This window comes from Sapajus apella, unplaced genomic scaffold (assembly GCF_009761245.1).
Source record: "Sapajus apella isolate SASKATOON/1434 unplaced genomic scaffold, GSC_monkey_1.0 scaffold22, whole genome shotgun sequence".
Classification (NCBI taxonomy): Eukaryota; Metazoa; Chordata; class Mammalia; order Primates; family Cebidae; genus Sapajus; species Sapajus apella.
Window position 1 is genome coordinate 22,591,995 of NW_022436962.1, and position 27,666 is coordinate 22,619,660.

General features: G+C 38.1%; 1 protein-coding gene and 1 non-coding gene across 4 annotated transcripts in view; one reads left to right on the forward strand and one right to left on the reverse strand.

Annotated features, from left to right (window-relative positions):
* The first annotated feature begins 657 nt into the window (after positions 1-657).
* LOC116559109 lies at positions 658-864 on the forward strand. The gene has a single exon (XR_004272308.1). It is a non-coding gene; the product is annotated as a small nucleolar RNA U3 (small nucleolar RNA).
* Positions 865-5,606: 4,742 nt separating this feature from the next.
* The window catches only part of EPRS1 (glutamyl-prolyl-tRNA synthetase 1), a 78,288-nt gene continuing 56,228 nt past the window's right edge, over positions 5,607-27,666 (reverse strand). For all 3 annotated transcript variants that reach the window (XM_032289270.1, XM_032289269.1, XM_032289271.1), the window contains 12 exons: positions 25,036-25,087; positions 23,831-24,040; positions 23,391-23,463; positions 21,700-21,779; positions 21,079-21,180; positions 20,412-20,567; positions 19,739-19,936; positions 18,902-19,075; positions 13,069-13,229; positions 12,018-12,096; positions 6,057-6,121; positions 5,607-5,954 (listed from right to left, as the gene is read on the reverse strand). In XM_032289270.1, the coding sequence (XP_032145161.1) occupies positions 5,804-5,954; positions 6,057-6,121; positions 12,018-12,096; positions 13,069-13,229; positions 18,902-19,075; positions 19,739-19,936; positions 20,412-20,567; positions 21,079-21,180; positions 21,700-21,779; positions 23,391-23,463; positions 23,831-24,040; positions 25,036-25,087 (1,501 nt within the window). In that variant the 3' untranslated portion in view covers positions 5,607-5,803. The remainder of the gene's footprint in view (positions 5,955-6,056; positions 6,122-12,017; positions 12,097-13,068; positions 13,230-18,901; positions 19,076-19,738; positions 19,937-20,411; positions 20,568-21,078; positions 21,181-21,699; positions 21,780-23,390; positions 23,464-23,830; positions 24,041-25,035; positions 25,088-27,666) is intronic.

A 27,666-nucleotide genomic window follows, 5' to 3' on the forward strand; every position in this document is an offset into this window, starting at 1 on the left:
AAACACCCAGGCAGGACCGGCTACATAATTCATGGGTTCTACTGCAAGATGAAAAAGCAGGATCCCTTGCTCAAAAATTGTCAAGTATTTTTTATTTTTTTGAGACAGTCATGCTCTGTTGCCCAGTCTGAAGTGCGGTGGCACGATCTTAGCTCACTGCAACCTCCACCTCCCAGTTTCAAGTGATTTTTGTGCCTGAGCCTCCCAAGTAGCTGGGACTACAGGCATGAGGCACCATACCCAGCTAATTTTTATATTTTTAGTAGACATGGGGTTCTCCCATGTTGTGGAGGACATGGGGTTCCCCCATATTGCCCAGGTTGATCTGAAACTCCGGGTCTCAAGTGCCCGCCTTGGCCTCTCAAAGTGCTGGGACTATAGGTGTAAGCTACCATGCCTAACCAATTATCGAGCATGTTTAAGCCAGGCATGATGATGGTCATCTGTAACCCCAGCATTTTGGGAGGCCAAAGTGGGAAGATCACTTGAGGCCTGGAGTTCAAGACCCTCCTGGGCAACATTGCAAGGCTCTACATCTACAAAAAAATTTTTTTAATTAGCCAGGCATGGTGGCATGCTCCCTGTTGTCCCAATTATTTGGGAGACAAGTATGAGGGAGGACTGCTTGAGCCCAAAAGTTTGAGACTGCCGTGACCTATGATTGTGCCACTGCAAACTCTAACCCTAAAAAACAAAAACACAGGTTTAAAATGGTGCAGGCCCGGAAACCACAAGGAGGTTCAGTATTCTCTCCTGAGCGTGAAGTTGGCGCTTGGTGTTGCTTCACTGCAACTGCTATTTGCCGTTGGTGATTGTTCTTCTCTTCCTCTGAGAGTAAGAGGGAGAGGAGGCGGTCTGAGTGGTTTCTCTTTCAATAAATAAATTAATTAAAGGGTGCAACCACTATGGAAAACAATACAGCAATTCTCTCAAACTTGAAAATAGAATTGCCATATGATCCAGCAATTCCACTTCTGGGTATAAAAAATTGAAAAAATTTGAAAGCAGCGCACTGAAGAGAAATTTGTGCCTCATGTTCATGGCATTATTCACAATAGCCAAAAAGCAGAAGGAATTCAAGTTTCCATCGACAGATGAAAGAATACTTGTAAAATGAAATCTATATGCATACGAGAACATATTATTCTACCCTAAAAGGAAGAAAATTCCAATACATGCTAAAACAGATAAATCTTGAGGACATTGGCTAAGTGGAATAAACCAGTCACAGAAAGACAAACATTGTGAGTCCACTTATATGAGGTATCTACAGTCAAGTTCAAATTCACAGAAACAGAAGGGAGAATGATGGTTGCCAGGGGCTGATGGGAAATTGACATGGGGCAGTTGTTTAATGGGTATAGAGTTTCAGTTTTGCAAAGATAAAAAAAGATGAGACTGGTTGCCCAACTGTGTGAATATACTTTTTAAAAAATTACTAATAATTTCAAGACAGCAATAGAAGAGCACTAAACTAAGCACAGAGCCTGGTGCCACTGCTCAGGTCACACACACATGAAGCTGGCCTGTATCCAGGAGAATTTGCAGTTAGAGTGAACAATATGTTCTGAGTAATTAAACATTAAGGTAGGAGAGAAAGGCAATAGTCAAGATGGCACTGGGAGCCAGGTACGGTGGCTCACACCTGTAATCCCAGCACCTGCGGAGGTCGAGGAGAATGGATCGCTTGAGCCCAGGAGTTGGAGACCAGCCTGGGCAACAGGGTGAAACCCTTATCTCTACAAAAAATGGAAAAATTAGCTGGGCATAGTTGTGCCCCCTGTAGTCCCAGCTACTCAGGAGGCTGAGGCAAAAGAATCGGTAGAATTTGGGAGGTGGAGGTTGCAGTGAGCTGAGATCACACCACTGCACTTCAGCCTGGCGGCAACAGAGTAAGACTCTATCTCCAAAACAACAACAAGAACAAAGATGGTACCAGGGTACCATTTTTGACCTGGAAGAGTGATGTTGCAACTGAGATGAAGGTAAGATGAAGTTGACTGCTGTTGTAGGAGCAGCATGGGGCAAGGGGTGGAAATGATGTTAAGTTTGGGGTATCTATTAGACATCCAAGTTGAAATGTTACTTGGGAGTTGAATGAGCCTGGAGTTCAGGGGAGGGTGAACTTGAGAGTTGATAATTTATAATATTAAAAGCCACGAGACTGAATGAGGTCACCAAGAAAATGTGAAGAGAAGAAAATATGAAGAGGTGAGAAGGAGGACTAGAGACATAAAAGGGAAAATAGGAGAGTATACAGTGTTCTGAAGGTCAAGGAAGAATGTACTTTGAGGCCGAGTGTGGTGGCTCCCAGCACTTTGGGAGGCCGAGGTGGGTGGATCATGAGGTCAGGAGTTCAAGCCCAACATGGTGAAACCATGTCTCTACTAAAAATTTAAAAAATTAAAAATTAAAAAAAAAAAACTTAGCCGGGCATAGTGGCTTGAGCCTGTAATGCCAGCTACTCAGGAGACTGAGGCAGGAGAATCACTTGAACCCAGAAGGCGGAAGTTGCAATGAGCTGAGATTGTGCCACTGCACTCCAGCCTGGGCGGCACAGCAAGACTGCATCTCAAAAAAAAAACAAAAAAAACTGTGTTTCAAAGAGGAGGGAGAATCAGCTAAGTCAAGTGATGAGAGGGCAAGCAAAATGAGGGCTGGAAATGCCAATGGGATTGAGGACTAGAAATGCCGATGGGATTTCACATTACGGAGGCTATGGGTGATGTTCACAAGAGTGGCTTCAGGGGAGTGCTGAGGGTAAATGAGACATGGCTTCAAGAGAATGAAGAAGAGAAACTGGAGATGGCAAGTGCAGGTAATCCTCTCAATGAGTCTCGCTCTACAGTGAAAGGGATGTGGAGTCAAGAACGGTTATTTTTAGGTTGGAAAACGTAACAGCATGTTTGTAAGCTGATGGAAAGAACCAGGAGAGAAAGAAAACCTGATGATACATAGGAGAGAGTTGTTGATGTGCCACGACTGAGAAGACAACGGGGAAGAGATTGAGTGCACGCGTGGAGGGGCTGGCATCCACTCTGAGAACAGACAGTTCATCTGAAACAGCAGAGAAGGTGAAATGTATGAACATGAGTCAGTGGGCAGATGTGGTGGGAGGTCCCAGACGTTCTAATCCTTATTGCCTCTGTCGTCTCGGTGAAAGAGAAACCAAGATGATCAACTGAAAGTCAAAAAAAGGAGGCATTCATATTTGCGGAGAGAAAGGTATGAAATAATTGTCTAGAAGAGTGAGAGAATGAATGAGGGAAATACGGTACAAGTACATATTTACACACACCACATATAAAGTAATACCGATATTATCATCATCACCAGCTTCTGTATCCCTCCAACCTCCTCATCAACAGGTGTTTCATCACAAAATTTGGTTTTGGTGACATACTTCAAATATATTTTGAAATATCCTTATTATATGATGCTTTTTAAATATTAATAAAATATCTTCTATCATTTCAGTACTATTGATGTTCCAAACTCATAAGTTTTCCAGTAAAATTGAACAAAGACATTGGTTCAGAATCACCTACTGAGCCACAAGATGAATGTGGTTCTACCTGTTATTTTAAGACTGATGGTGTGGCAGAGTAACTTTCCAGGCATTATCTCAACTACAAAGTTCTCAGCATGCTGCTACTGGTGACAGGGACAATCTCATGATTAGATAAGACCCTCTAAGTCAGGGTCACTGAGACTGTGGCCTGCGACTGACAACATTCAGCCCCATTCAGTGCCCCATCTCACTTTCCACCATTGATTGCCTAATTTTGCATCTCAAACAGAACTACTGCAAGGAGACACAGCCGAGAAAAAGAAAATCATGTTTTGCTTTACTCACTACCGTATCCTCTGGCACTGTGCACAGAGCAGGCACTCAAATTTGTTAAATGGGTAGCACTTTCTAGACATAGTGGAAGTGCCAAGCAAAGACCAGAGTTATGTTTGAAAATAACAGGGTAGTGGTAGCTACCTCCCCCAACTTTTTGATGGTGCTGGCAACCCCTGAACACAAGTTATATGGCAGATAACTAATATTAGTAACTAGAGACAGATGTAAATAGGGTGATCTGTCCACCCTCCATCAAAATGCCTTCCTCCTTGCTTGCTTCATGTTCTGATGCTGCTATTATCAAGGTTTAAATCCTCTTCACTGGCAAGCCAATGAATGGATTGCTGTTACTGTCTAATTCTCATAAAGGATTCATGTGATTTACTGGCATAATGAAACACTGCGTTAAACACACTCTCATGGATGAACTAGACATTGCTAAGATGTCATGTAGTACACTGGCCCCAGTGAATGAAGCCAGTCGTAAATATGCCTGGACCTGCTTTCTTTTTGCTGCAATGAACACGAAGCACATAATCACAAACCGTCATACATCTAGCTTACAGCTGTCACCTGCAAATAAAAATTGTGTTCATTTCATTCAGGTTCATGCACTCTTTTGAAAAGCACAGACACTCAAGAAATTACTTTGATATTTTAGCTGAACCCCAATTTATGAAAAAAAGCCAATTTGCCAGAGGTACATTTTGGGTAAAGGATTACCTGCTGAACAAAATTACTTTATGTAGAGTTTCTTTAAATAGTGACTTCCTTTAAAGCAGCAGACTTCAAGCTTTTCTGTGGTTAGTGCTACTCATCTGAAGCTTCGAAACTTAAGACTGAAGATTTGTCTTTGCACCCAGATATGGACACCTCCTCCAAAATGGCCAGTTGCTACAGGGAAAAATGTGAATAATCTTTAATGTACTTTTTTGGCTTTTATCATAGACTGGTTAAAAAAAAAAAGCCTTGTCCCCTAAAAGCATTTATGTTGGTTTGCAGAAAAACAATAACCAGCTAAAGTAACTACTATAACCAGAGTTATATATTAGAAGCAACTTCCAGTTGACCCTGCATAATGGTCATAACCAACAACAGTATTTATTATGTGCTGGGCATTGTTTTAATTGCCTTACTCTGTGAGGTAGGATAACTATAAGATAGCTGCTAAGACTTTTCTCCATTTTATAACTGAACTTTGGCAGTTTATGTAAATACTAAGAAGATAAAGCATTCTGAGCTGCCATAAATCAATACAAAGTTATGATTCTGAGTACAAAAATGTGACTCTATATATTTCAGTCAATTGAAATACATTTCATTAACTTAGGTACATGAATACACATACTCAAGACATGAGTCTTGAAGGCATGCTCTATTTAGTCTGCTTTCAACTGACAATTTCCTACCAACGTTAAGAAGAGTTCTTGTGTTCTCACACAGTGTGTACTTTTGGTTTTTTGCATCTCTTGTTCCCTCTGCCAGTTCAAGGGAAATCTTTATTATTATTACTTTTTCCATTTGTGGGTTTGCTTTGTTTTTTAAACAGAAAGACTGAGATTCAGTATTAGGAGCTATGGAAAGAAAGTGCTGCAAGACATATCAATGCAGGGTGTAACGGCAATTCAGGGTCTGAGACATGTTGGGAGTGCTTAGATCAAAAGATACCTGGCGTTCAACTGTCTTCATCTCTTTGTAGGAATTTCCTCATAGCACATAAAGCAAGTATTTCAGAAACAAATAAATACATAAAACCATATGAGTTCATGATATTTATTATTGGGATTGTTTACAGAAAAGCCTTTTATCCACTGTTAACTTAGGCATAATAATTGTCTCATGTGACTTCCTTTTAGAACTATTTTTAAAAAATCATAAAAGGTCTACATCTGAGAAGGTACTAATATCAATGTTTTAAAAAGTGAGGAGAGTTAAAGGGGGAGTTTCTTTCATCTCTCAGTAGCTGCGACCAAATAAGGTATAGTACTTGGCGGGGTTCTTGCCACAGACACATTTGGCTCCAGGCTGCAGTTCACAGAGTGGTTTGAAGGGGATGCAAAGGCTTTTAGCTCCCATGGATGGAGCACCAGGTTCAAGATCTTGATCCCTGAAATTAATAAACAAATAAGAATTTCATTCATTTATGCTGCACGTTGCTTTTCTTTTCCATTCCAATACTTCACAAGTTTTATCAGTTAATTATGTTTACCTGGCAGTGGTCTTTTTGATCCAGTCCTCACAGTCAATTTCCCCACAGAATGGGATCTGAACAATCTAATAAGAAAAGGAAAAGTATTCAGTATTTATAACTCCTTCAATTCTATTTTGTAGAAAGAATATCTGACGCCAGTTAGAATGGTGATCATTAAAAAATCTGGAGACAACAGAGGCTGGAGAGGATGTGGAGAAATAGGAACACTTTTACACTGTTGATGGGAGTGTAAATTAGTTCAACCATTGTGGAAGACAGTGTGGTGATGCCTCAAGGACCTAGAAATAGAAATTTCATTTGACCCAGCAATCCCATTACTGGGTATATATCCAAAAGATTATAAATCGTTCTACTATAAGGACACACACACACACCAATGTTCACTGCAGCACTGTTTACAATAGCAAAGACCTGGAACCAACCCTAATGCCCATCGACGATAGACTGGACAGGGAAAATGTGGCACATATACACCACGGAATACTATGCAGCCATAAAAAACGATGAGTTCATATCTTTTGTAGGGACATGGATGAAGCTGGAAACCATCATTCTCAGCAAACTGACACAAAAACAGAAAATCAAACACCGCATGTTCTCACTCACAGGTGGGTGTTGAACAATGAGAACACATGGACATGGGAGGGGAGCATCATACACTGGGATCTGTGGAGGGGAACTAGGGGAGGGACGGCGGGGGGTGGGGAGTTGGGGAGGGATAACATGGGGAGAAATGCCAGAAATAGGTGATGGGGAGGAAGGCAGCAAACCACATTGCCATATGTACCTATGCAACAATCTTGCATGTTCTTCACATGTATCCCAAAACCTAAAATGCAATAAGACATAGATAAAAAAAAAAAAAAAAAAAAAAGTATCTGAGTTCCGTATTAAACTTGCAAGCAAAAAGGATAGGTCTCCCAGCCCTTTTCAGGCCATGATACCTTTGCAAACCTGCTAGAAACTCTGCTCACTTATAAAAGATAGGAAGGAATGTTTTTCCATGATCCAAAACCCACTCACAGCACATCAAGACACAACAAAGACATCTTTGCAGAACCCTCGAATCTCCCCCATAAACTGGCTATAACACAGCAGCTGAAAAGAAGTTGGACTCTGGTTATACCTCCCTCATTTCAAAGCTGGACTACACCTGCTCTACCTATCTAAATGGTTATCTTCCTGATATTAGCAGGTGCTGTTAACAATTACAATTAACAATCAGGCAAACTTCACTTTACGCCACAGTGTTCCCAACATGTAATGTAGGCAAGTGGATCATTTTTAAAGTCAAAAAATTATTTTGTACAAGAAAAAAAATCCTTTCAATTTTTCTTTCTTAGATTACATAAAACAAAGGCCGAATCATGATACTTAGGACTTTAATTTGGAAATTCACCACCTGTTTGAAAATCTCTAGCTCTGGGTTTTCTTTTAACAAAATGTAGATGTTAGACAAGTTTAAAAAAAATTTTTTTTTTTTTGAGATACAGTCTCACTCTGTCATCCAGCATGGAGTACAGTGGCACAATCTTGTCTCACTGCAACCTCCACCTCTTGGGTTGAAGCAATTTTCATGCCTCAGCCTCTCAGCATAGCTGGAATTACAGACATGAGCCACTACACCCAGGTAATTTTTGTCATTTTAGTAGAGACAGGGTTTTGCCATGTTGGCCAGGCGGGTCTCAAACTTCTGGCCTCAAGCAGGCCATTCACCTTGGCCTCCCAAAATGCTGGGATTACAGGCATGAGCCACTGCACCTGGCCAACAAGTATTAAAATTCCTCCTCGTTGTGAATGCTAATTTTTAAAGCATGCCTACTTCAAAATAAGGTTTGTCTGCAATAACCCTTATGTAGTAGCCCTACCAAATATTCCTGGAGAGTTAATGAAAGGACAGCAAAGTTGTGAATCATCTGCACATATTAGAAATACAGTGTAAAAGCAGCTGAAAATCTGGAGATCGATCAAAGTGGAGACTCAGCAGACATCAGCACTGACAGCAACATGCTGCCAGCTTCCTCAGCAGCTTCTCATCAGCTACTCCCAGCCACACAGTGCACACTCAGGAGTTCCTTCTGCAAACCCTTCCTTGCACTTGGGATTTGGTTTAACATGTTTCAAAAGGCATCTGATAAACAGATAGAGACTAGGAAATTACAGAAATACAAGGAATTCATTAGGTGAACATTAATGCAGGGTGATGAAGCATTAGTTATCTAAGTCTCTTATGCTCTTTCAGTAAAATGTATTAGCCTAATTCCCAAAGTGATGAACTGTCTTTTTGATAATCTGGGTTAAGACAATGAAGAGGTGATACATTTTTAGGTAAGTCCTGGAGGTGGGAGTGCGTAGGCAGGCAGAAGGTAGCAGAGATAGAAATAATAAATATTGAGAGACATTTTGATATACAAAGTATCTGTGCAATAAAAATTGAAGTGAAAACAAACTTAGAAATAGAAAAGCTGAATTAACATAGTTACTTCCCTGTATTCAACGTTAGTAAATCATTTGCATAAATACAAACAAAAAGCATGGGAAAAAGTACATTCAAATAAGTATTGTTTAAAATTCATTACAAAAGACAATGAGGCCAGGCACGGTGATGTACGCCTGCAGTCCCAGTACTTTGGGAGTCTGAGGCCGGCGGGATCACTTGGGCCATAAGTTTGAGACCAGCCTAGCCAATATAGTGAAACCCTGTTTCTACTAAAAATACAAAATAATTAGTTGGGCATGGTGGCATGCACCTGTGGTCTCAGCTACTTGGGAAGCTGAGGTGGGAGAAACGATTGACCCAGGGAAGCAGAGGTTGCAGTGAGCCAAGATTGCACCACTGCACTCCAGACTGGGAGACAGAGCGAGACACTATCTGGGGGGGAGGGAAGGGGGAAGGACACAGAATGAGAGAAAAACTCTAATCTTTGTCTTTAGTTATGTGATGATAAAGTATTAGCAGGTAATTACAAAAAATATCTTTGGGTAATAAATTTAAATCTGGTTTCTTTGAAACTTCTGTTAACTTATAAAGTTTATAGCTATATTTTTATAACTAACAATTTTCATAATAAAGTAATATTTTCTCCTTCTCTAAGAAAAAAATTACTGGCTGGGTGCAGTGGCTCTTGCCTGTAATCCCAACATTCTGGGAGGCCAAGGCAAGAGAATAGCTTGGACCAGTAGTTTGAGAACAGCCTGAGCAACATAGTGAGACTCCATTTCCAGAAAATATTTAAAAATTTGCTGGGAGTGGTGGCATGCGCCTGTAGTAGTCCCAGATACTCAGGAGGCTGAGGGCAGGGGATTGTCCAAGCCCAGGGAAATTGAGGATACAGTGAGCTATGGTTATGCTACTGCACTCCAGCCTGAGTGACAGAGCAAAACTCTGTAGGGAGGTGAGGGGAGGGGAGGGGAGGGTCTTACTATGTTGCCCAGGTTAGACTCAAACTCCTAGGCTCAAGCAATCTTTTCATCTCAGCTTCCCCATGTAGCTGGGGCTGTAAGTAGGCACCACACAGTGCCTGGCTTTAAAAACAAAAACAAAAACATAGTTGATGGTGCACGCCGGTAGTCCTAGCTACTCTGGAGGCTAACACAAGAGAATCACTTCAGCCCAGGAGTTGGGAGTCCAGCCTAGACAACATAACGAGACCCCATCTCAAAAAATGAATGAATTCATTAAAAAAAAGACACAATATTTTGTAATATGTAATGTCTTAAATTCCTTGTAGAAAATGTCAATAACAAGAAATGGCAATACTCAAAAATCATAAATACAAGAGATTAGTAATACATGGCAGTAGTGATAAATATTATATATACATAGCATTTATTTTTCATTGAATTAAGATTCTCTCCCTTGGAAAAATGTACTAAAATCAAGTCCTAGTAAAACCAGATATAATTTTTCATTTATGCCAATAAAGAAAAGTAGAAAGATCAATCTTTCACCTACATTTAAGTTCCAAAGATCTCTTCCTCCTTCTCCCCTCTAGTAAATACAATTTTATTTACAACAACCTCAAAGGTTGCTTGATGGTCAATACATCTAAGCTGACAAACATAAGGTAAGATGAGGGATGGAACGGTCCACTGAATACAAGAAACAAAAATTTGTCTTCTGGTCGGTCCTGTGTTCTTTGGATATACAGCCAAAACACCACAGGTTCTACTTCAGAATAGTTACTGAAACTGCTACAGTAACTTATCCAATATTAGAATAAAAGACATGATTCCAGCAATACCTGCCAACATTCATTTCTTTGAATGCAATGGATTAACTGTTACTCTATTGATTTATTAACTCTTAGCAATGACTTTAATAGACTGCTGCAAACATGACTACCATATTTCTACAATAAAGGAAAATTTTAAATTCAGTAACTAATGGAACAACAACAAAAAAAATAAAGTGAAAGAAAAAACACAGTGCTGCAGATGACTACCCTTTCTCTAGCCTTATATTAAAAGTAGGAAGTTTGAGGCCGGACACGGTGGTTCACGCCTGTAATCCCAGGACTTTGGGAAGCCAAGGCAGGTGGATCACCTGAGGTCAGAGTTTAAGACCAGTCTGACTAACATGGCAAAATCTCATCTCTACTAAAAATACAAGAATTAGCCGGGTGTGGTGGCAGGCACCTGTAATCCCAGCTGCTCAGGAGAATCACTTAAGCCGGGGAGGCGGAGGTTGCAGTGAGCCAAGAGAAGCTGCTGCACTCCGGCCTGGGCAGCCAAGTAAGACTCTGTCCCCTGCCCCCCACATCTCCCCACAAAATAGAAAGTTTGAGTCAAGTGAAAAATTACAGAACCCAGAAAGGTGAAAAATTATAAAAGCAATAATCCAAAAAGGACAGAAGGCTAAATACTGAAGAATTATGGCTCTGAAGAGGATTTTCATATTTTGTACTCCTTTTACAGAATAGTAAAATGAAAGCCAGAGATTTTTCCCAGCTCAAGAAATAAGAGACATATTAATACATTATGATCATAAAAATTAAAGCTTTAATAAACTCATGCTCATTCTCAGCATGAATTTAAAAAACAAAAAAGATACACAGGAAAATGCATTAAACCTAGTCAGAAGAGTAATAGAAATTCTGTATAGTTTGGGGTATTCATTTAGACAATAGCCCATAGTTTTCTCACTTGTAACCTGAAGAAACAAGATTGGTTGTATATTCAAACATGTATACCATTTAAAATGTTACATATCTGAAATTCTTCTTTATGAAAATTTAAAGGTTCAGCTTGAAACAGCTACATATCCCCAATATATAAAACCAATTAGGAAAGCCTATGGAGTTCTAAGGAGCCAGGTAGCCCCATTCTGAAAAACAGGCTTAGAATGAGCAACGCTTTTCTTCTCATTATTCAGAAAGTTCAATCAATTGAGAGCTGAGTGTGTATGATCAGGAAATGGAAAGAAACTGATTTTTCATCTTATTTTAGGCAGCCGCATATGATAGCTCTAAAGCATATATAAATGGTTACTTTAGGAACTTCCATGAAACTGAAATAACAGAGATTTTCAATAATGAAGAAATTAGGAGGCATACAGAATCAATGTTCTTTAGAAAGTACCATATCAAACATGGGAAAAAAATTCACATAACCAGTTCAAAGTATTACCCCAAAATGGTATAATGTTGTAATGCTTTGGGGAAATCAGTAAAAAACAAATACACACACTCACTCACTCTCTCCCTCTCTCTACACACACACACACACACACACACACACACACACACAATATACTTATATATAAAACATATATTTAAATATAAAACAAAGACTATATATGAGACTATATATTTATATATATAAAAAATGTTGAGTAATGTACTATCTTTTTATGCGATTGACTTAAAAAGGGATTAATATCATGTATAAATGCAATGAGCCTTAAAATACAATTTACTGAAATATTTTTATACTAAAAACTTTTTGAAAGTCTCTGACCTTTCCAGAATCTAGTATCTTCTGAAAGTCTTCCATTGTATTAGCCACAGCCATATGAGTCTTAAGGTCTTCAGAAGCCCTACCAAACAAATTAGAAAAGAATACATAATTGTTCTCACAAATAATGACAAAGTTTTATAAAACACATAATTAATGAAAACATAATAACCTGGCAGACAGAAGGACTCAATTTGAACCTCAAGTCTGTCACTCACAGTGACCATTAGTATATCACAGTTATCTTATCATTGCACTACTGTGAGCCTTAAATGCATGGGAAATTTGCTATACACATAACAGGTTATCATAACTTTTGTTACTGCTGTTAAATCTCTAATGATCAACATTCTTTTTCTGGCATTAACACATCACCTATGGGAGTGTTATTTGAAAGAAAACAAGTGCCTCTAAGTCACTAATATGGTGCCTCTGCCTTGAGATCTGTGATTCTAAAAGACTCTCCATCGGTGAGGGCAGCCCTAAGGCTTTCCTCTATTCCTCATGCCCAACCACAATCAGGAGGTTCTCAGCCTTGGCTATATTATAATCCCCTGGGGAAGCTTTTAACAGTATAGTTGCCAGGCCCTCTCCAGACAAATTAGTATCTCTAAAAAGGCACTGGTATTTACTAAAGCTTCCCAGGTGCTGCCAATGTGTACCCAGCAGATGATAGTCAATGCCTTAAACTTTCATATTTATATCTCATAAAAACCTAGATCTATATGCAGCGATCTATTTATTTAGAATTTTTTCATTTTTTATAAAATTAAAAAAATAAAAATAAATAAACATAGATCTAAAATTAACACAAATTAATCCAGGGGACAGAAATTTCATTGTTGCAAAGCTAGTAGTAAGCAGATGGCACTTAGAAAAAAAAACCATAATACAAGTAAAAAACCTCATGCTGCTTAATTCGTGCTGTGAATTAAGCAGCACGAGGGCTCAGAGGGAGGGAACAATTGCTTCCAATTGGGGCAACCCCAAATATTCCTTGGTATAAAGGTGGTAGAAGATTTGGAGAGAGACATAAGCAATTTTGAGCAACTACCTTGTGAAAAGGGTGACATGGATGTCTTCCAAAATAGCTTGAAGTTTAGTCTCTGCCTCATTTTCAGCAACTGTCAGCTTTTCTCCAGTATCTCGTCTGACAGCTACAAACTGACAGTTCTTCATATCACGTGGCCCAACTTCAAGTCTAATGGGAACTCCCTATAAGACAAAAAAGGCAGTTAAATGATATATGAATGTCTCTAGTTGAATATACAGATGTAATTCATGGCTTTATCTACAGTAAATTATATTAAAAAATATAAGAAAATAAAGGCATAGAAAAACAAGGGAAAAAAAAAAAAAAACAAGGAAATGCTGCTGAGATACTATAGAAACCTATTCCAGTAAAAAGGCATAAACCTAAAGAAAAAAATCTACTACTGCCTTAGTGGTTCTAAAGAAAGGAAGTTCTTTATGGAGAAAGACAGAGAATAGTTTCTAGGTCAGCATTTCCAACTTTTCTCACAAAATAGCATCCAGAAAATGTATTTGCATGGTAATAGGGTTACACAAAGGCTTTTTGAGACTAAATCTACCACAAGCCACTGAGGGGATCAGTACCATGACACAGTTTGACTCATTTCTGATACAGTGGTGTTCTCTGGTTGCAAAGCCCTCATTCTGGATACTCTATATTTAGCATGCATTATGATCACCTGGAAGGATTGTGAAGGCAGATTTCAGGGTCCCACCTCCAGAGTTTTTTATTATAGTAGGTTGCGGATGGGACCTGAGAATTTGTTTGTTTGTTTTTGAAGACAGAGTCTCCCCTGTTGACCAGACTGCAGTGCAGTGGCATGATCTTGGCTCACTGCAACGTCTGCCTCCAAGGATCAATTGATTCTCATGCCTCAGCCTCCCAAGTAGCTGGGATTACAGGCACCCACCACCACACCTGACTAATTTTTGTATTTTTAGTAGACACTGGGTTTTGCCATGTTGACCAGGCTGGTGCCGAACTCATGGACTCAATTGATTTGCCTGCCTCCGCCTCCCAAAGTGCCGGGATCACAGGTGTGAGCCATAATACCTGGCCAAGAGTTTGAATTTCTAACAAGTTTCCAAGTGATGCAGACACTGCTGGTCCTAGGACTACAGTTTAAGAACCACTTCCCTATGCTCTTTAGTTCTTCCAAAGCAACTTAAGGACTGACTGCAAGTTTAAGATTTGTGAATGTTCAATCCTTGTGAATGTATATCCCATAAGGGGATTAAAATCCTTAAGGTTGAGGGAAACACCTCATTTTTAGGGCCCAGAACCATATCTGATAAACAGTTGGTTTTAAATAATTTTTTTGAAAAAATAATCCTTTAAAATTAACTTGAGATTTTCATAAGTTAAGTGCTTCTATATACAATTTAGATGTTGGGTGGTATACCCAAAAATACCATAGGAAAAATTTCAGATATTAATCTAGAAGTCCTTATTTACCCCTAGAGAAGACTTATTTTATAAAATGAGATGAAAAAGAAAAAAACATTATGGAACAAAATGTTGTATGCTAAGTATTACATTATTTTATTATTTTCATTTATTCATTCAATGTATTATACTGGATGTATTACATGCATTTGTAAGATACAGTGCTAAGTGCAATGAGATTTTAAAGATGAGTAAGAAATACATCTTGTCCTCAAGAAGCTTCATACTTTGTACAGTAAGGCACAAATACAAACAATAAAAATTAATACAGAAAGTCAGCGGTGAGAGACTATTCCTCAGCTGCAAGAGAGAAGAAAAGTTACTGGAGAAGGTAAAAATTAATAAGTAAATTATTCATCAGAATTAAAGAACATTCTATAAAATAACTGACCTATAGTTACAAAAATGCCTATGTCATAAGTGACAATGGAAGTCTGACAAACTACTTCTGATTGAAGAACACTAAAAGCACATGACAGTGAAATGCAATAAGACTGGATTCCACACTGAAAAAGGAGAGGGCCATTGGTAGCCTGCAGTAGGGTGTCTGAGACTGCGTCAGGCGAGAGGACATCCAGCATGACAGCCTTGCATAGAGTGACAGAGCCCATGACAGATAAGGAGCTCATTCACACAGGGGAACGGGTGACAATGGCAATGAGAGACTGGTGGCATACAGGGTGACTAATCAAATAAATTCATGTACCAAGGATAATTAGAGCTAGGTTTTTCATTGTCAGAAAAGGGAATTACAAGCACAAAATGGGGAAAAAACTAGAACGCATCCTGTGGTGTGTGGTGTTGTTTTTTTGTTTTCTCCTTGAGACAGTTTCACTCTTGTCGCCCAGGCAGGAGTGCAATGGTGCAATCTGGGCTCACTGCAACCTCCGCCCCCACCGGGTTCAAGTGATTCTTCTGCCTCACCCTCCTGAGTAACTGCGACTACAGGCGCCCAATACCATGCACAGCTGATTTTTGTATTTTTAGGAGAGACGTAGTTTCGCCATGTTGGATAGGCTGGTGGCCAACGCGTGACCTCAGGTGATCCACTTGCCTCTGCTTCCCAAGGTGCTGCGACTATAAGTACGAGCCACCGCACTTGGTCCATCATGGTTTTTTATTGGAATTCAAAGTATAGCTATAAACTCTTGGTTTTCAACATATATAAATAGATATAGAAGCAAGGTGGTAAAAGTGTACATGTATCTGTATGTGTGTACGGATATCTACATATATACACATATTCAGTAGCGCCATCTGCTGAGAAGGCCTGGGAGAAGTGATAGCTCAAAAGCAATGAGCGTACCCTGCACTAAACACCATTCTCCACTAAAAAGAACCAGAACTTCTTAGAGACATAGGTAATTCCTGGGCCAGGGTAGAGAAAGTACAAGATAAGCCTACAACATCTTGTGCCAAGAAGGAAGGAACTACCTAAAGAAAGATGGAGAATGCCAAAAGGACACAAAACCCAGCTTTAAGGGATCCTATTGGTCAAGCCGGAGACACTTTAAGCATCAAAACAAATAATGTTAGTAACAGATTCTATAACCCAGTGCATAATAATGGAAACCATGGATCCATAAAAATATAAATTAGTTAATAGAAAGGCTAATAAGAAATGTGTTGTGTCAAGATCATGATAAAGAAAATCTGAGAAATGATTACAGACTAAAAGAGACTGAAGATATTATATAATAACTACATACAACACATAATTCTGAACTAGGTCCTTCCGCTATAAAGGAACACTAGTCAGGCAGCTTTGAAAGCTGAATGGGGGCCTAGAATTAGACTATAGCAGTGTATGAACATTACTATACAGAACTTGTATTATGCAGGAGAATACGCTGGTTGTACTATGTTGGTTGTGCTGTGATTATGTAGGAGAATATGTTTGTAGGGTGATGGAGCATCAGGTTAGTATCTTATTTTCAACTGATTCAAGCAGGAAAAATTAATTATTTGTACAGAACCTGCTTTATTGTAAGTCTGTGACTGTTACATGATAAAAAATTTTACAACCCAGGTAGAAGAAATACTACAGGCAAAGACACAGAGGTGGGAAAAACAGGCTGTTTGTGAAGAAGAGAGAAAAGGGCATATGAAAGGGGATAATGAAAAGTGAAAGCTAGAAAGGTAATCTGAAGCCAAATCATGGAAAATAGGCAAATATTTTGTTGATAGTTTTTTTCTAAAACTAGTTACAAATTTAACTGTAAAGGATTTGTGTTTTGTTTCAACAGCAACACAAAATTTAATCCTTCCACATAGTAAAAAGAAAAGTAGTTAATTCACTCAGATTATTTTCCCCTTTATATTTTCAAAACACCGTATAGGAAGGGGTACTAAAGCAGAATTATAGGAGTTGCTGGGTTCTGGCCTCACAACCAAACCATATTATACCTCATTTATTAATCGGAGTAAGTTTCAAAATACATGTATACATCACTCACATACTTTAGTCAGTCACTGTCAAATAACTATAAATCCAGATCTCCTAAAATATTTTTTCTTAGACTCTTTGACTAAATGGAACTAAAGTGGCATCAAAAAGTATAACTAACATCTTCCACTAGACAGTGAACTCTCTTTCTCAGTGTTCTTTAACTTGAGGCATCAAGTTTAGAACGTAGGTGCTTTATTTTCCTTCCTGAGAAATACAGACAAGGAAGCTGTGGCAGACCCAACTCATACTAAGAATACCTCCCCAACGTAGTCTAGGCTCACCAGGGCACTAAAAGAGGAGTGACAAAGACAAAGCCAAGTCAGTCTAAGGATGGGAAATGAATAAAAAAGGAAGGGGTACAAAGAGGAATTCAGGAATGAGTGTGGATAATTTTTTTCCTTTTAATCGTGCTAGTAGCCAGCAATAAATTTCTCCCTTAACATTTTGTACCCTAAGTTAAATAGAAATTAGTTTAGAGATGGCCGGGCGCGGTGGCTCAAGCCTGTAATCCCAGCACTTTGGGAGGCCGAGGCGGGTGGATCACGAGGTCAAGAGATCGAGACCATCCTGGTCAACATGGTGAAACCCCGTCTCTACTAAAAATACAAAAAATTAGCTGGGCATGGTGGTGCGTGCCTGTAATCCCAGCTACTCAGGAGGCTGAGGCAGAAGAATTGCCTGAACCCAGGAGGCGGAGGTTGCGGTGAGCCGAGATCGCGCCATTGCACTCCAGCCTGGGTAACAAGAGCGAAACTCCGTCTCAAAAAAAAAAAAAAAAAAAAAAAAAAAGAAATTAGTTTAGAGAAACTGCTATTGGCATCACACAATAGCAATTTATAAGTAAGCAAAAAAGAATGCAATTAAAAAGGAAATGACATGGAAAAAAAATTCATGTTTAGGAGAACATGTAAAGAAGCAGTTTTATTACATAAAACGGAAGTATTATTAAAATATAGTCACTATTCCTCAGCGCAAGGGACTTACCTCAGGGGCCATTTGAAACAAATAAGATGATAAGCAACTGTGGGAATCCCAGACATATAAATCCTTAATAACTCCAATATTGCTGAGCTTCCATAATTTGAAAGCTTGCAGCTGCAATCTCAATACATTCTCTCATCCCATCGTCTATAATATGAGTTTATATAGTCTCAATCCCTAATTTCTAGATCTAGTAAGATTGCCTCTTTCAGCATAAGAAAAAATGTTAAATCCCAGAAGTTTATAAAACGGACTTAAAGGCACAGATAATCTATTAATGACAATGTGCAATAAATGAAAGTTACATTACAAACAATAAAGCAGAATTTAGACTAGCTTTATATACACAAAATAAAAAATCAACCAACTGGTATGAAACAACGTGGTGTGAAAACTCAAGTATAAAATTAACCTCAGATGGCCGGGCGCGGTGGCTCACGCCTGTAATCCCAGCACTTTGGAGGCCAAGGCAGGCGGATCACCTGAGGTTGGGAGTTCAAGACCAGCCTGACCAACGCGGTGAAACCCCGTCTTTATAAAAAAAAAAAAAAAAAAAAAAAAAAAAATTAACCTTAGATGTTTCACTATTAGCTATAAAGACAGCTAAGAGATGTCCATGCACCATTATTCTGGTGGTCATACTATATAAATAACTTATTATATGAATTCCTGGCATAAACATTTTAGTATACCAGCCACATGATGTTTGTTAATCATAAACAAGGGCTTCAAGACCATTTTTAATCTAACATAATAAAAATAGCTTCCATAAAAACTACTTTAAATTTAGGTATCACCATTACAAAGCTATGAACTGTGTCAGTGCTCAACAGTTTTAAGTGAAGAAGAAAAAAAACTCACAACTATCAAAATAGAGGAAAGTAATGAAAAGCCTTAAGTTTTATAAAAACATATGCAGAGGAAAATCTAAACTCAAATTGCAGGTGTGAGGGTAACAGATACAACTGAGAAATTTACCTTGAGCTCCCAGTGATTGAATTTCCAACCTGGAGAATAGTTATCTCGTAAATCAGCTCTGACTCGGATGTTAACACTGAGTAACCGCCTTCGATAATCATTGCATTTTGCCATCAGCGCTTCTTTGTCTTCTTCAGAAAGTGCATTGGTAATGCCACAAGGAATAACCACCACCTAGAATCCAGCACAATGTCCCAAAATTAAACAAAGAAAGAGCATATAGAAGTAATGAGCTCTCAGAAGTCAAAACCTACTAGTGACTATATTCTTAACACAAATTGGCTTGTGTGATTTCTAATCTATACATGTCTACTAATTACCTGCAAATCACTTATTCATGCTAAACGTATTTTCATCTGACCTACTATATTTCATGTACATATATATATTTACATTTTTTTCAGCCTCCCTAGTAGCTGGGACTATCAGTGCATGCCACCACACCTGGCTAATTGTTTGTAGACTGGGTTTTGCCATGTTGCCCAGGCTAGTATCAAACTCCTGGGCTCAAGCAATCTGCCCTGCCTTGGCCTCCCATAGTGCTGGGATTACAGGTGTGAGCCTTCATGCCCAGCTCATTTAACCTATTATAGTTTTTTAAAAATGACTTCTAAAAATGTTTATATAAGTAGCTTAAAATTAAAAGAGTAAGAAACAATAAATAATGTAAATGATACACACAGTTACACAAACTAGGGTCTAGACTGCATTCTATGTTTCTATTATCAGAGATATCTGCCTGAATGACATTGAGAAAATCATCCTTTCAAATTTCCTTTAGTAAAATAATGGGTTGTATTTTATAAAATGAATGAAAAACAGAAATATTTTCCTTACCTGAACACATGCTACACGGGGTGGCAATACTAAACCCATATTGTCCCCATGAATCATGGTCATAACACCAATAGTTCGAGTCGTCAGGCCCCAGGAGTTTTGATAGGCAAATTGTTTCTCTCCTGGCATCTTTGGATCTTCAAACATGATTTCAAACATTTTGGAAAAATTCTGCCCTAAATGATGTGACGTTCCTCCCTAAAACAGAGAGAGAAATATAAGCTTTAATTTTAATAACCCATTTTCCCCTTGAACATGATTACTATAAGATCACATGCTTTAAAATGGCACTAGACTTCTGTTTTCTCCGCTTTTTTACCTTAAATGAGGTTTTTAAATATTAGCATACTTACTATAACAAGAGATTCAGATTAGTCAAAAAAAAATACTATTAATACAAAAGTGTCTTGCTCTGGGCAGCCACTTTTATAGCAGTAATTTTACCTACAACAGTTAAAAAGGAATTCATATTTTAGTAATTCAGGATACATACCATGACTTAACGGACCACAGAGACAGAGGAATGGGATGGATTTGCTTTAAATTATTGTACGAAAGTACATGAAATACTTATTTTTTAAAAGAGTCTACTTCTTTGATGACAGAATAAATTACTGGATCTGTCCATGGACTGCTTATAGTGCCCTATGAATCCTATGTGGCAGTTTGATACCTGGATAGCTCTTCCACTAGCAGATATAAATGCTTCTACTGTAGTTGTATAGTCTCCTCCTGCAAATTTTTCCTTTTCTGTCTTTCTTCCTTTTACAACAGGAATTGCCAGGAGTTCTTCATATATTTGAGCATATAAGTCAAGTATCTGCAAGACCTGTAACATTTTAAATGTAAATGTATTTAAATTTAGGGTATATTTATTCACTAAGATATATAAAACCACACTACTTGAGAATAATTGTGTGGGAAAAGCAATTCAAACAATAAAAACCTCTTTTTATGAAAAGGTTAAAGCAGCCAGTGTGAATTTATTAAGAAAGATATTCAACGAAGCAATGTAAAAACAAGTCAAATAACTTTAAAAAATGTATATGATTAGAATATAAGAAAATAAATGTTACGAAAGATATGTAGTATCAAAAGGAAAATTTCCTGAAAAATAATTTTCTACAAATTAAAGCCCAGAAGTATTTTCACCTGAAAATTTAAAAGAGCATATATTCCTTATTAATAACATTCCAGTAAGCAGTTACCTAAATCCACGTAACTGCTTTAAATTAATTTGATTTGGCTTTTAACAGGTGTTACACATATTTTTAAATAACAAAATAGCAGATCCTGAACAAAGAAATGGAACATAGTTTATATGGAAAATAACTTTATACCTCTTCTGCTGCCTCTTCAATGGTAGCAAAAGCACTGTGCCCTTCCTGCCAAAGAAATTCACGAGTACGTAGGAAAGGCTGAGGATGCTTGAACTCCCAACGCTGGAAAAGGTAAGAAAACAATTTGGTCATTACAGAGAGCCTTCCAATTTTTTTTGGAGACAGGGTCTTGCTCTGTCACCCAGGCTGGAGTGTGGGTGGCGCAATCATGGCTCACTGAAACCCTCTGCCTTCCAGGCTCAAATGATCCTCCTACCTTAGCCTCCCAAGTAGCTGGACTACAGGTGCATGCCACCACACCTGTCTAATTCTTTTATTTTTAGTAGAGATGTGTTTTTTGCCATGTTGCCCAGGCTGGTCTCGAAATCCTGGGCTCAAATGATCTGTCCACTTGACCTCCCAAAGCGCTGGGATTGTAAGTGTAAGCCACCATACCCAGCCATTTTCCAATTTTTTTTTACCATTTTATATGGTAATCAAAAATCACAACTGATCTTAAACACTTCAAAAATACTTCCATACTCCTAATCTGTTGAAAATAAAAACAAAATATGCTTAAAAAAAAAAAAAAAAAAGGAGGCGAATAATAATTAAAGAATATAAGAGGGAGTATACACCTACCACCACATTGCACCACTGATTGAGCCTGATGGGCAGGTCTCTGTGTGACTGCACCCATTTTGCATATGCAGGATACATTACTGAAAGACATGGGAAAATAGACAGTCATTTACGGCTTTACTACTCCTTCAAGGCTGGTAAGAGCTAAACCAGCAAGATAATAGGAATTAAAATGTAACAAATACATTTGAAAAATAAAACGTATGTTTGTATAAACATATTTCCAGTGCTTATAAGTGAATAGTATTATCTATTTCATAAAGTGTATTACTCAATGATATCAATCTAAACTTAATCATATTTTACATTCTTCACATAAGATTTTACATTCTTCACGTAACACAATGTACTTTGACAGTTTTTACATTTTGTTTTTAAAAACACTAATAAAGGTCATATTCTATGTTAAGTTCTTTCCATTCATTAACCTGTTCAATTCTCATATTCAACCCATAAGTAGGTATCATAATCTCAGTTTTAAAGATGTGGAAGCTGAGTTTACAGAAGTTAAACAATTTGCTGAATCCAGTAGTTATGAGAAGCAGAATTAATTTACATCTATCTGATGCATCTATTCAGAGTATGAAAGCTCTTGCTATGAAATGCAAAGTGAAGATGCCTGTCTTAGAAGAGCCTGCTCATGATCTATAATTAGTAAAACCAAACAAACGAAACTTTGCCAAACAGTCTCAGAAAACTGATATCAGAATATTAATCATGTATTATACAAAAGTATCACTAGAAATATCAAAGAACAACAAACAATCCTGAACTCTACAGATAAATGATCACTTTGAAAGACATTATAAAACCCAAAACCTCAAATTTTCCGATGGCAATTCCATTTACCATATGTAATTTCAGAAAAATCATTTAATCTTTCAGACTTTTCTTTACCTGCAAAATGGAAATCACAGTAACTGCCTCTACCTTCCTCACAACACTGTTGTGAGAATAACAAAAGATGATGTAAAGTATTTAGCAACCTATGAAAACCCTACATGAATGAAAATCTAAGTGTATTATTAAAATTTGAAAATAATTATGGCACAAAGCATCTGTATTTGTAATATTATAATTAATTCCAATAAAAATTATTCTAAGAATAAAATTCCTTGAAAAGTTCTAAAAATTTACAGCATAAAAATGAGCATTTAAATTAAAAATCCAATAATTTAATGATGAAGAGAATAAAACTCTAGACAAGTTGGCCAGTCACAGTGGCTCATGCCTATAATCCCAGCACTTTGGGAGGCAAGGTGGACAGATCACTTGAGATCAGGAGTTTGAGACCAGCCTGGCCAACATGATGAAACCCCATCTCTACTAAAAAAATACAAAAATTAGCCGAGGGTGGTGGTGTACACCTATGATCCCAGCTACTTAGGAGGCTGAGACAGGAGAATTACTTGAACCTAGGAGGCAAAGTGAGCTGAGATCATGTCACTGCACTCCAGCCTGGGTGACAGAGTTAGATGCTGTCTCAAAAAAAAAAAAAAAAAAAAAAAAAAGAAAGAAAAGAAAAGAAAAATTAAAAAAAACTCTAGACAAGTTTACAATCAACCTTTATCAACACTCATGAAATTTTATATTGTCAACAGAGATTATATCTATCACAAAGCAAAAGCCGAAACTCAACTCTAGAAGCTGCCTCTGATGTTTCAGCCCTGCACTACATGGCCTATTCTCACCTGTTTCACTAGTAGGACGAATGGCAATTGGTTCTGCCAACTCTGTTTTGCCAGATCTTGTAACCCAAGCAACCTAGTAAGAAAAAATCATTTTTCATACATGTTTTTTCAACAGCATTTTGGAGCAACAGTACAAAGGCAGGCAACTTTCCTTTGTTTTAATTTTTGTTATATCAATTTAGGCAAGTTAAAATAGTTGTTGCTATTACGGTGAGGAAAGGTACACATTTACTGACCTTCTAAATATTACAAGTCAGTTAATTAATGTGACAAACAAAATCATTACTTGCTATAAAGGGAGAAACAGAATTTTTTTTTTTTTTTTTTAACCAAAAATGGCTTTCCATTTTTCAAAATTGGTTGTTAAACTCAAAAGCTGAAAATATGTTTTCGAGTTTGTCAGAGAACACTGCAAAAAATAAAAAAGCAAGCTCACTTACCTCTGGGGCAAAGTCAGCAATATGAGTCTTCTCTTTCTCTAATGCACCTTGAGATACAAACATGGGGAAGTAGCAGTTTTCAACACCAAGTTTCTTGATTTCGGCATCAAAAAAGTCCTTGATGGCTTCCCAAATGGCATAAGCCCAAGGACGAAGAATATAACAGCCACTTACATCATGGTATTCAATCATTTCTGACTTTGTGATGACCTTTTTAAAAGAAAAACAGTCTTTAAAGCCTACCTTGAATCAAAATTCTAGTATAAGTGGCAAGAGTATGATAACCAAAATTCAAATCTGGAGGCTTCCACTGTTGATACATCTCCTTAATGTGGAAGGTCATAATGGAAGTAAAACAGACCTGACTATACTGAGAAACAACATATAACAGGGTTCTAAACTCTCATTAAAAGTTGAATTCCGCTGGGCACGGTAGCTCACGCCTGTAATCTCAGCACTTTGGGAGGCCAAGGCAGGTGGATCGCCTGAGGTCAGGAGTTGGAAACCAGCCTGACCAAGATGGTGAAACCCTGCCTCTACTAAAAATACAAAAATTAGCTGGGCGTGGTGGCAGTGACCTGTAGTTCCAGCTATTCAGGAGGCTGAGGCAGAAGAACTGCTTGAACCTGGCGAAAGTTGCAGTGAGCCAAGATCGTGCCACTGCACTCCAGCCTGGGCAACAGACTGACACTGTCTCAAAAAAACCCAAAAAAACTTGAATTCCAATCCTGCCCCTGCTACTGACTGTATCTTTGTGGCTTTGAATTAATCCCTTTACCTCACCATTAAAAAAAAAAAAATAGGCTGGTCACAGCTTTTCTCTACTAAAAATACAAAAATCAGAAGGGCATGGTGGTGTACCCCTATAATCCCAGCCACTTGGGAGGCTGAGGTAGGAGAATCACTTGAACCCAGGAGGCAGAGATTGCAGTGAGCTGAGATTGCGCCACTGCATTGCAGCCTAGGCTGAGAGAATAAGACTCCATCTCAAAAACAACAACAAAAAAAATCAATCACTGTCTCGTGGTACTATTCAAGACTTTATGTGAACATGTTGAAAAACGGTTTTATGTTAAATGACTACATTACATATTATTAAAAGAATTATACATTATTACTATTAAGTTTGTGTCCAGAATTTAGAATTTAAACAAAGCAGCCTTTGAGAGACTTAACATATAAAAATCAGCTGAATGCATACTCACCTGAGAATACCAATCGGCAAGATTTTCTTCTTTCTTTGCCTCAAGACCCAATCTGCAGATACGAGAAGTAAAAGATAAATCTCTTCATTCAGCAATTGCTTTTCGGTTGAATGAAAATAAACCTCTTAAGTTCAAAATGGATTAGTTTTCTTCAGTATGGGTTATTTCTATATGTGTAACTCTTCTATATTCATTCCCAGGATAACGTTGTTTTTATGTTTTGTTTTTGAGACAGGGTCTCCCTCTGTCACCCAGACTGGAATGCAATGGTGTGACCTGTCTCACTGCAACAACCTTGGACTCCTTGGCTCAAGAGATTTTCTCACCTCAACCTCCTGAGTAGCTAGGACTACAGGCGCTCATAACATTTGGCTTATTTTTTTTTTAATTCTTGGTAGAGTCAGGGTCTCGCTATGTTGCCCAGGCCAGTCTCAAACTCCTGGCCTCAAGGAATCCTCCTGCTCCGGCCTCCCAGAGTGCTAAGATTACAAGCATGAGCCACCGTGCCTAGCCCCTAAGATAATGTTTTTAACCTAAAAAACAGTAGAGACACCAGGCATGGTGGCTCACGCCTGTAATCCCAGCACTTTGAGAGGCCAAGGCAGTCAGATCACCTGAGGTTGGGAGTTTGAAACCAGTCTGAGCAACATGGAGAAACCCTGTCTCTACTAAAAATACAAAAAATTAGCCAGGCATGGTGGCGCATGCCTGTAATCCCAGCTACTCGGGATGCTGAGGCAGGAGAATCGCTTGAACCCAGGAGGCAGAGGTTGCAATGAGGTAAGATCGCACCACTGCAATCCAGCCTCAGCAACAAGAGCAAAACTCCGCCTCAAAACAAACAAACCAAAAAACAGTAGGGACATCTCTTAAAAAGTTGTGAGATATTGGCCACAAAATCTAGCAAAGCCAAATGTAACAAAAGCTATGATTCTATGCAGACATCTCTTTTACAAGGTTCTTTTTAAGGTAATGTACTTGTAATAGAGACAGAGCCTGTTCACACATATTCTCCCACTAAAAACGAAGAATCTTATGCCAGGTTAAAGTATAGAGTAACATCACTGTCTCACTGGAATTAACACCTAAAAAGTAATAAAAACAATGGCTATAAACACACACACACACACACACACACACGTATGTATTTATGTGTGCATATTGGCCAAATTTATACAAGTTTTTCTTTTTTTTGAAACAGAGCCTCACTCTATCATTCAGGCTGGAGTGCACTGCAGGATCTCAGCTCACTGAAACCTCCACCTCTCAGGTTCAAGTGATTCCTGTGCCTCAGCCCCTCCAAGTAGCTGGGACTACAGGTGTGTGCCACCAAGCCTGGTAAATTTTTTTTGTATTTTTGGTAGAGATGGAGTTTTGCCATGTTGGCCAGGCTGGTCTTGAACTCCTGACCTCAAGTGATCCGCCCACCTCAGCCTCCCAAAGTGCTGGAATTACAGGTGTGAGCCACTGTACCCACCCTCAAATTTTTCTTTTAACTAGAAAAAAGGTTGCAGAGATAGATGCTTGTAAAATAAACTAGGTCTGCAATAAAAAACTATTTTAGATAATAATCATTTTCTTGAAATATCAACAATTACTCAGGAGAAAGCATAGTATCTTTCTAGAGTTTACAAACAAGGTTTTACTGGGTAAAAATTTTAATGTATTTGCATTTGCATTCTCTATTGTTTCACTCACATACCTCAACAAAATACGAAACCTAGCACTTTCATAAGTACTAAGAAAGTAAAAGCTGAGAAGTTCTACATTCTCTTCTACTCTGCTATAACTCTGATTATTTCGTTTAATAGTCAAAAAGAAAAATAACTGTTACATTCCCTTGTTTAAAAAGACACTGTATATGACATGTGAGATAAGCAGCAGCAGAATTTGATACTCAGTTAAACAAATGTAAAACCAAAGTATCTCAGTAACAGTTCTTACTAAGCCATTAAAGGAAACCCATCACAAAGTTCACTCTAATTTTGGGACAGCAATTACAGATAAAAAATTTCAATCACAGGTCATTTAATGACATGAATACATTCTGAGAAACATGTTGTTAGGTGATTTCATCATTGTGCAAACATCAATTGTACTTACACAAACATAGATGACACACGTATATTTTCACATGGAAAACCAAATATCCCAGCAACATTACTGAATATCAATAACTTCCCCTACTTGATCTGCAATGCCAATATCAAGTGCCATATATCAAGTTTCTATACATGCTCCATTATAATCTTAGCGAGCAATGTCATATATATGGTCCACTGTTGACTGACACATGGTGCGTGGCTGTACATTATTCATACAGATTGAAAAATCCTTAGAGAGCCATCTATCCCACTGTTTTGTCTTTAGCCAGCTTTCTCTTATATTTAAACTATCAAATTTTAAATTGAGAATAAAGCTCTCACTTAGTCCCCACAAAAGGCCTTTGAAAACTTCTGCTTAAAGTGCAAAACAATGAGTATAATTAGGCTACCAATTATGTTACAAAAGGAGGAGAGAAAACGTGTGTGTGTATGTGGGTGGGGGTGTGTGTGTGTGTGTATATATATATATATATTTTTCATTTGATTATCCAAGTAAATACAGATGTGTATATATAGGGGTGTGTGT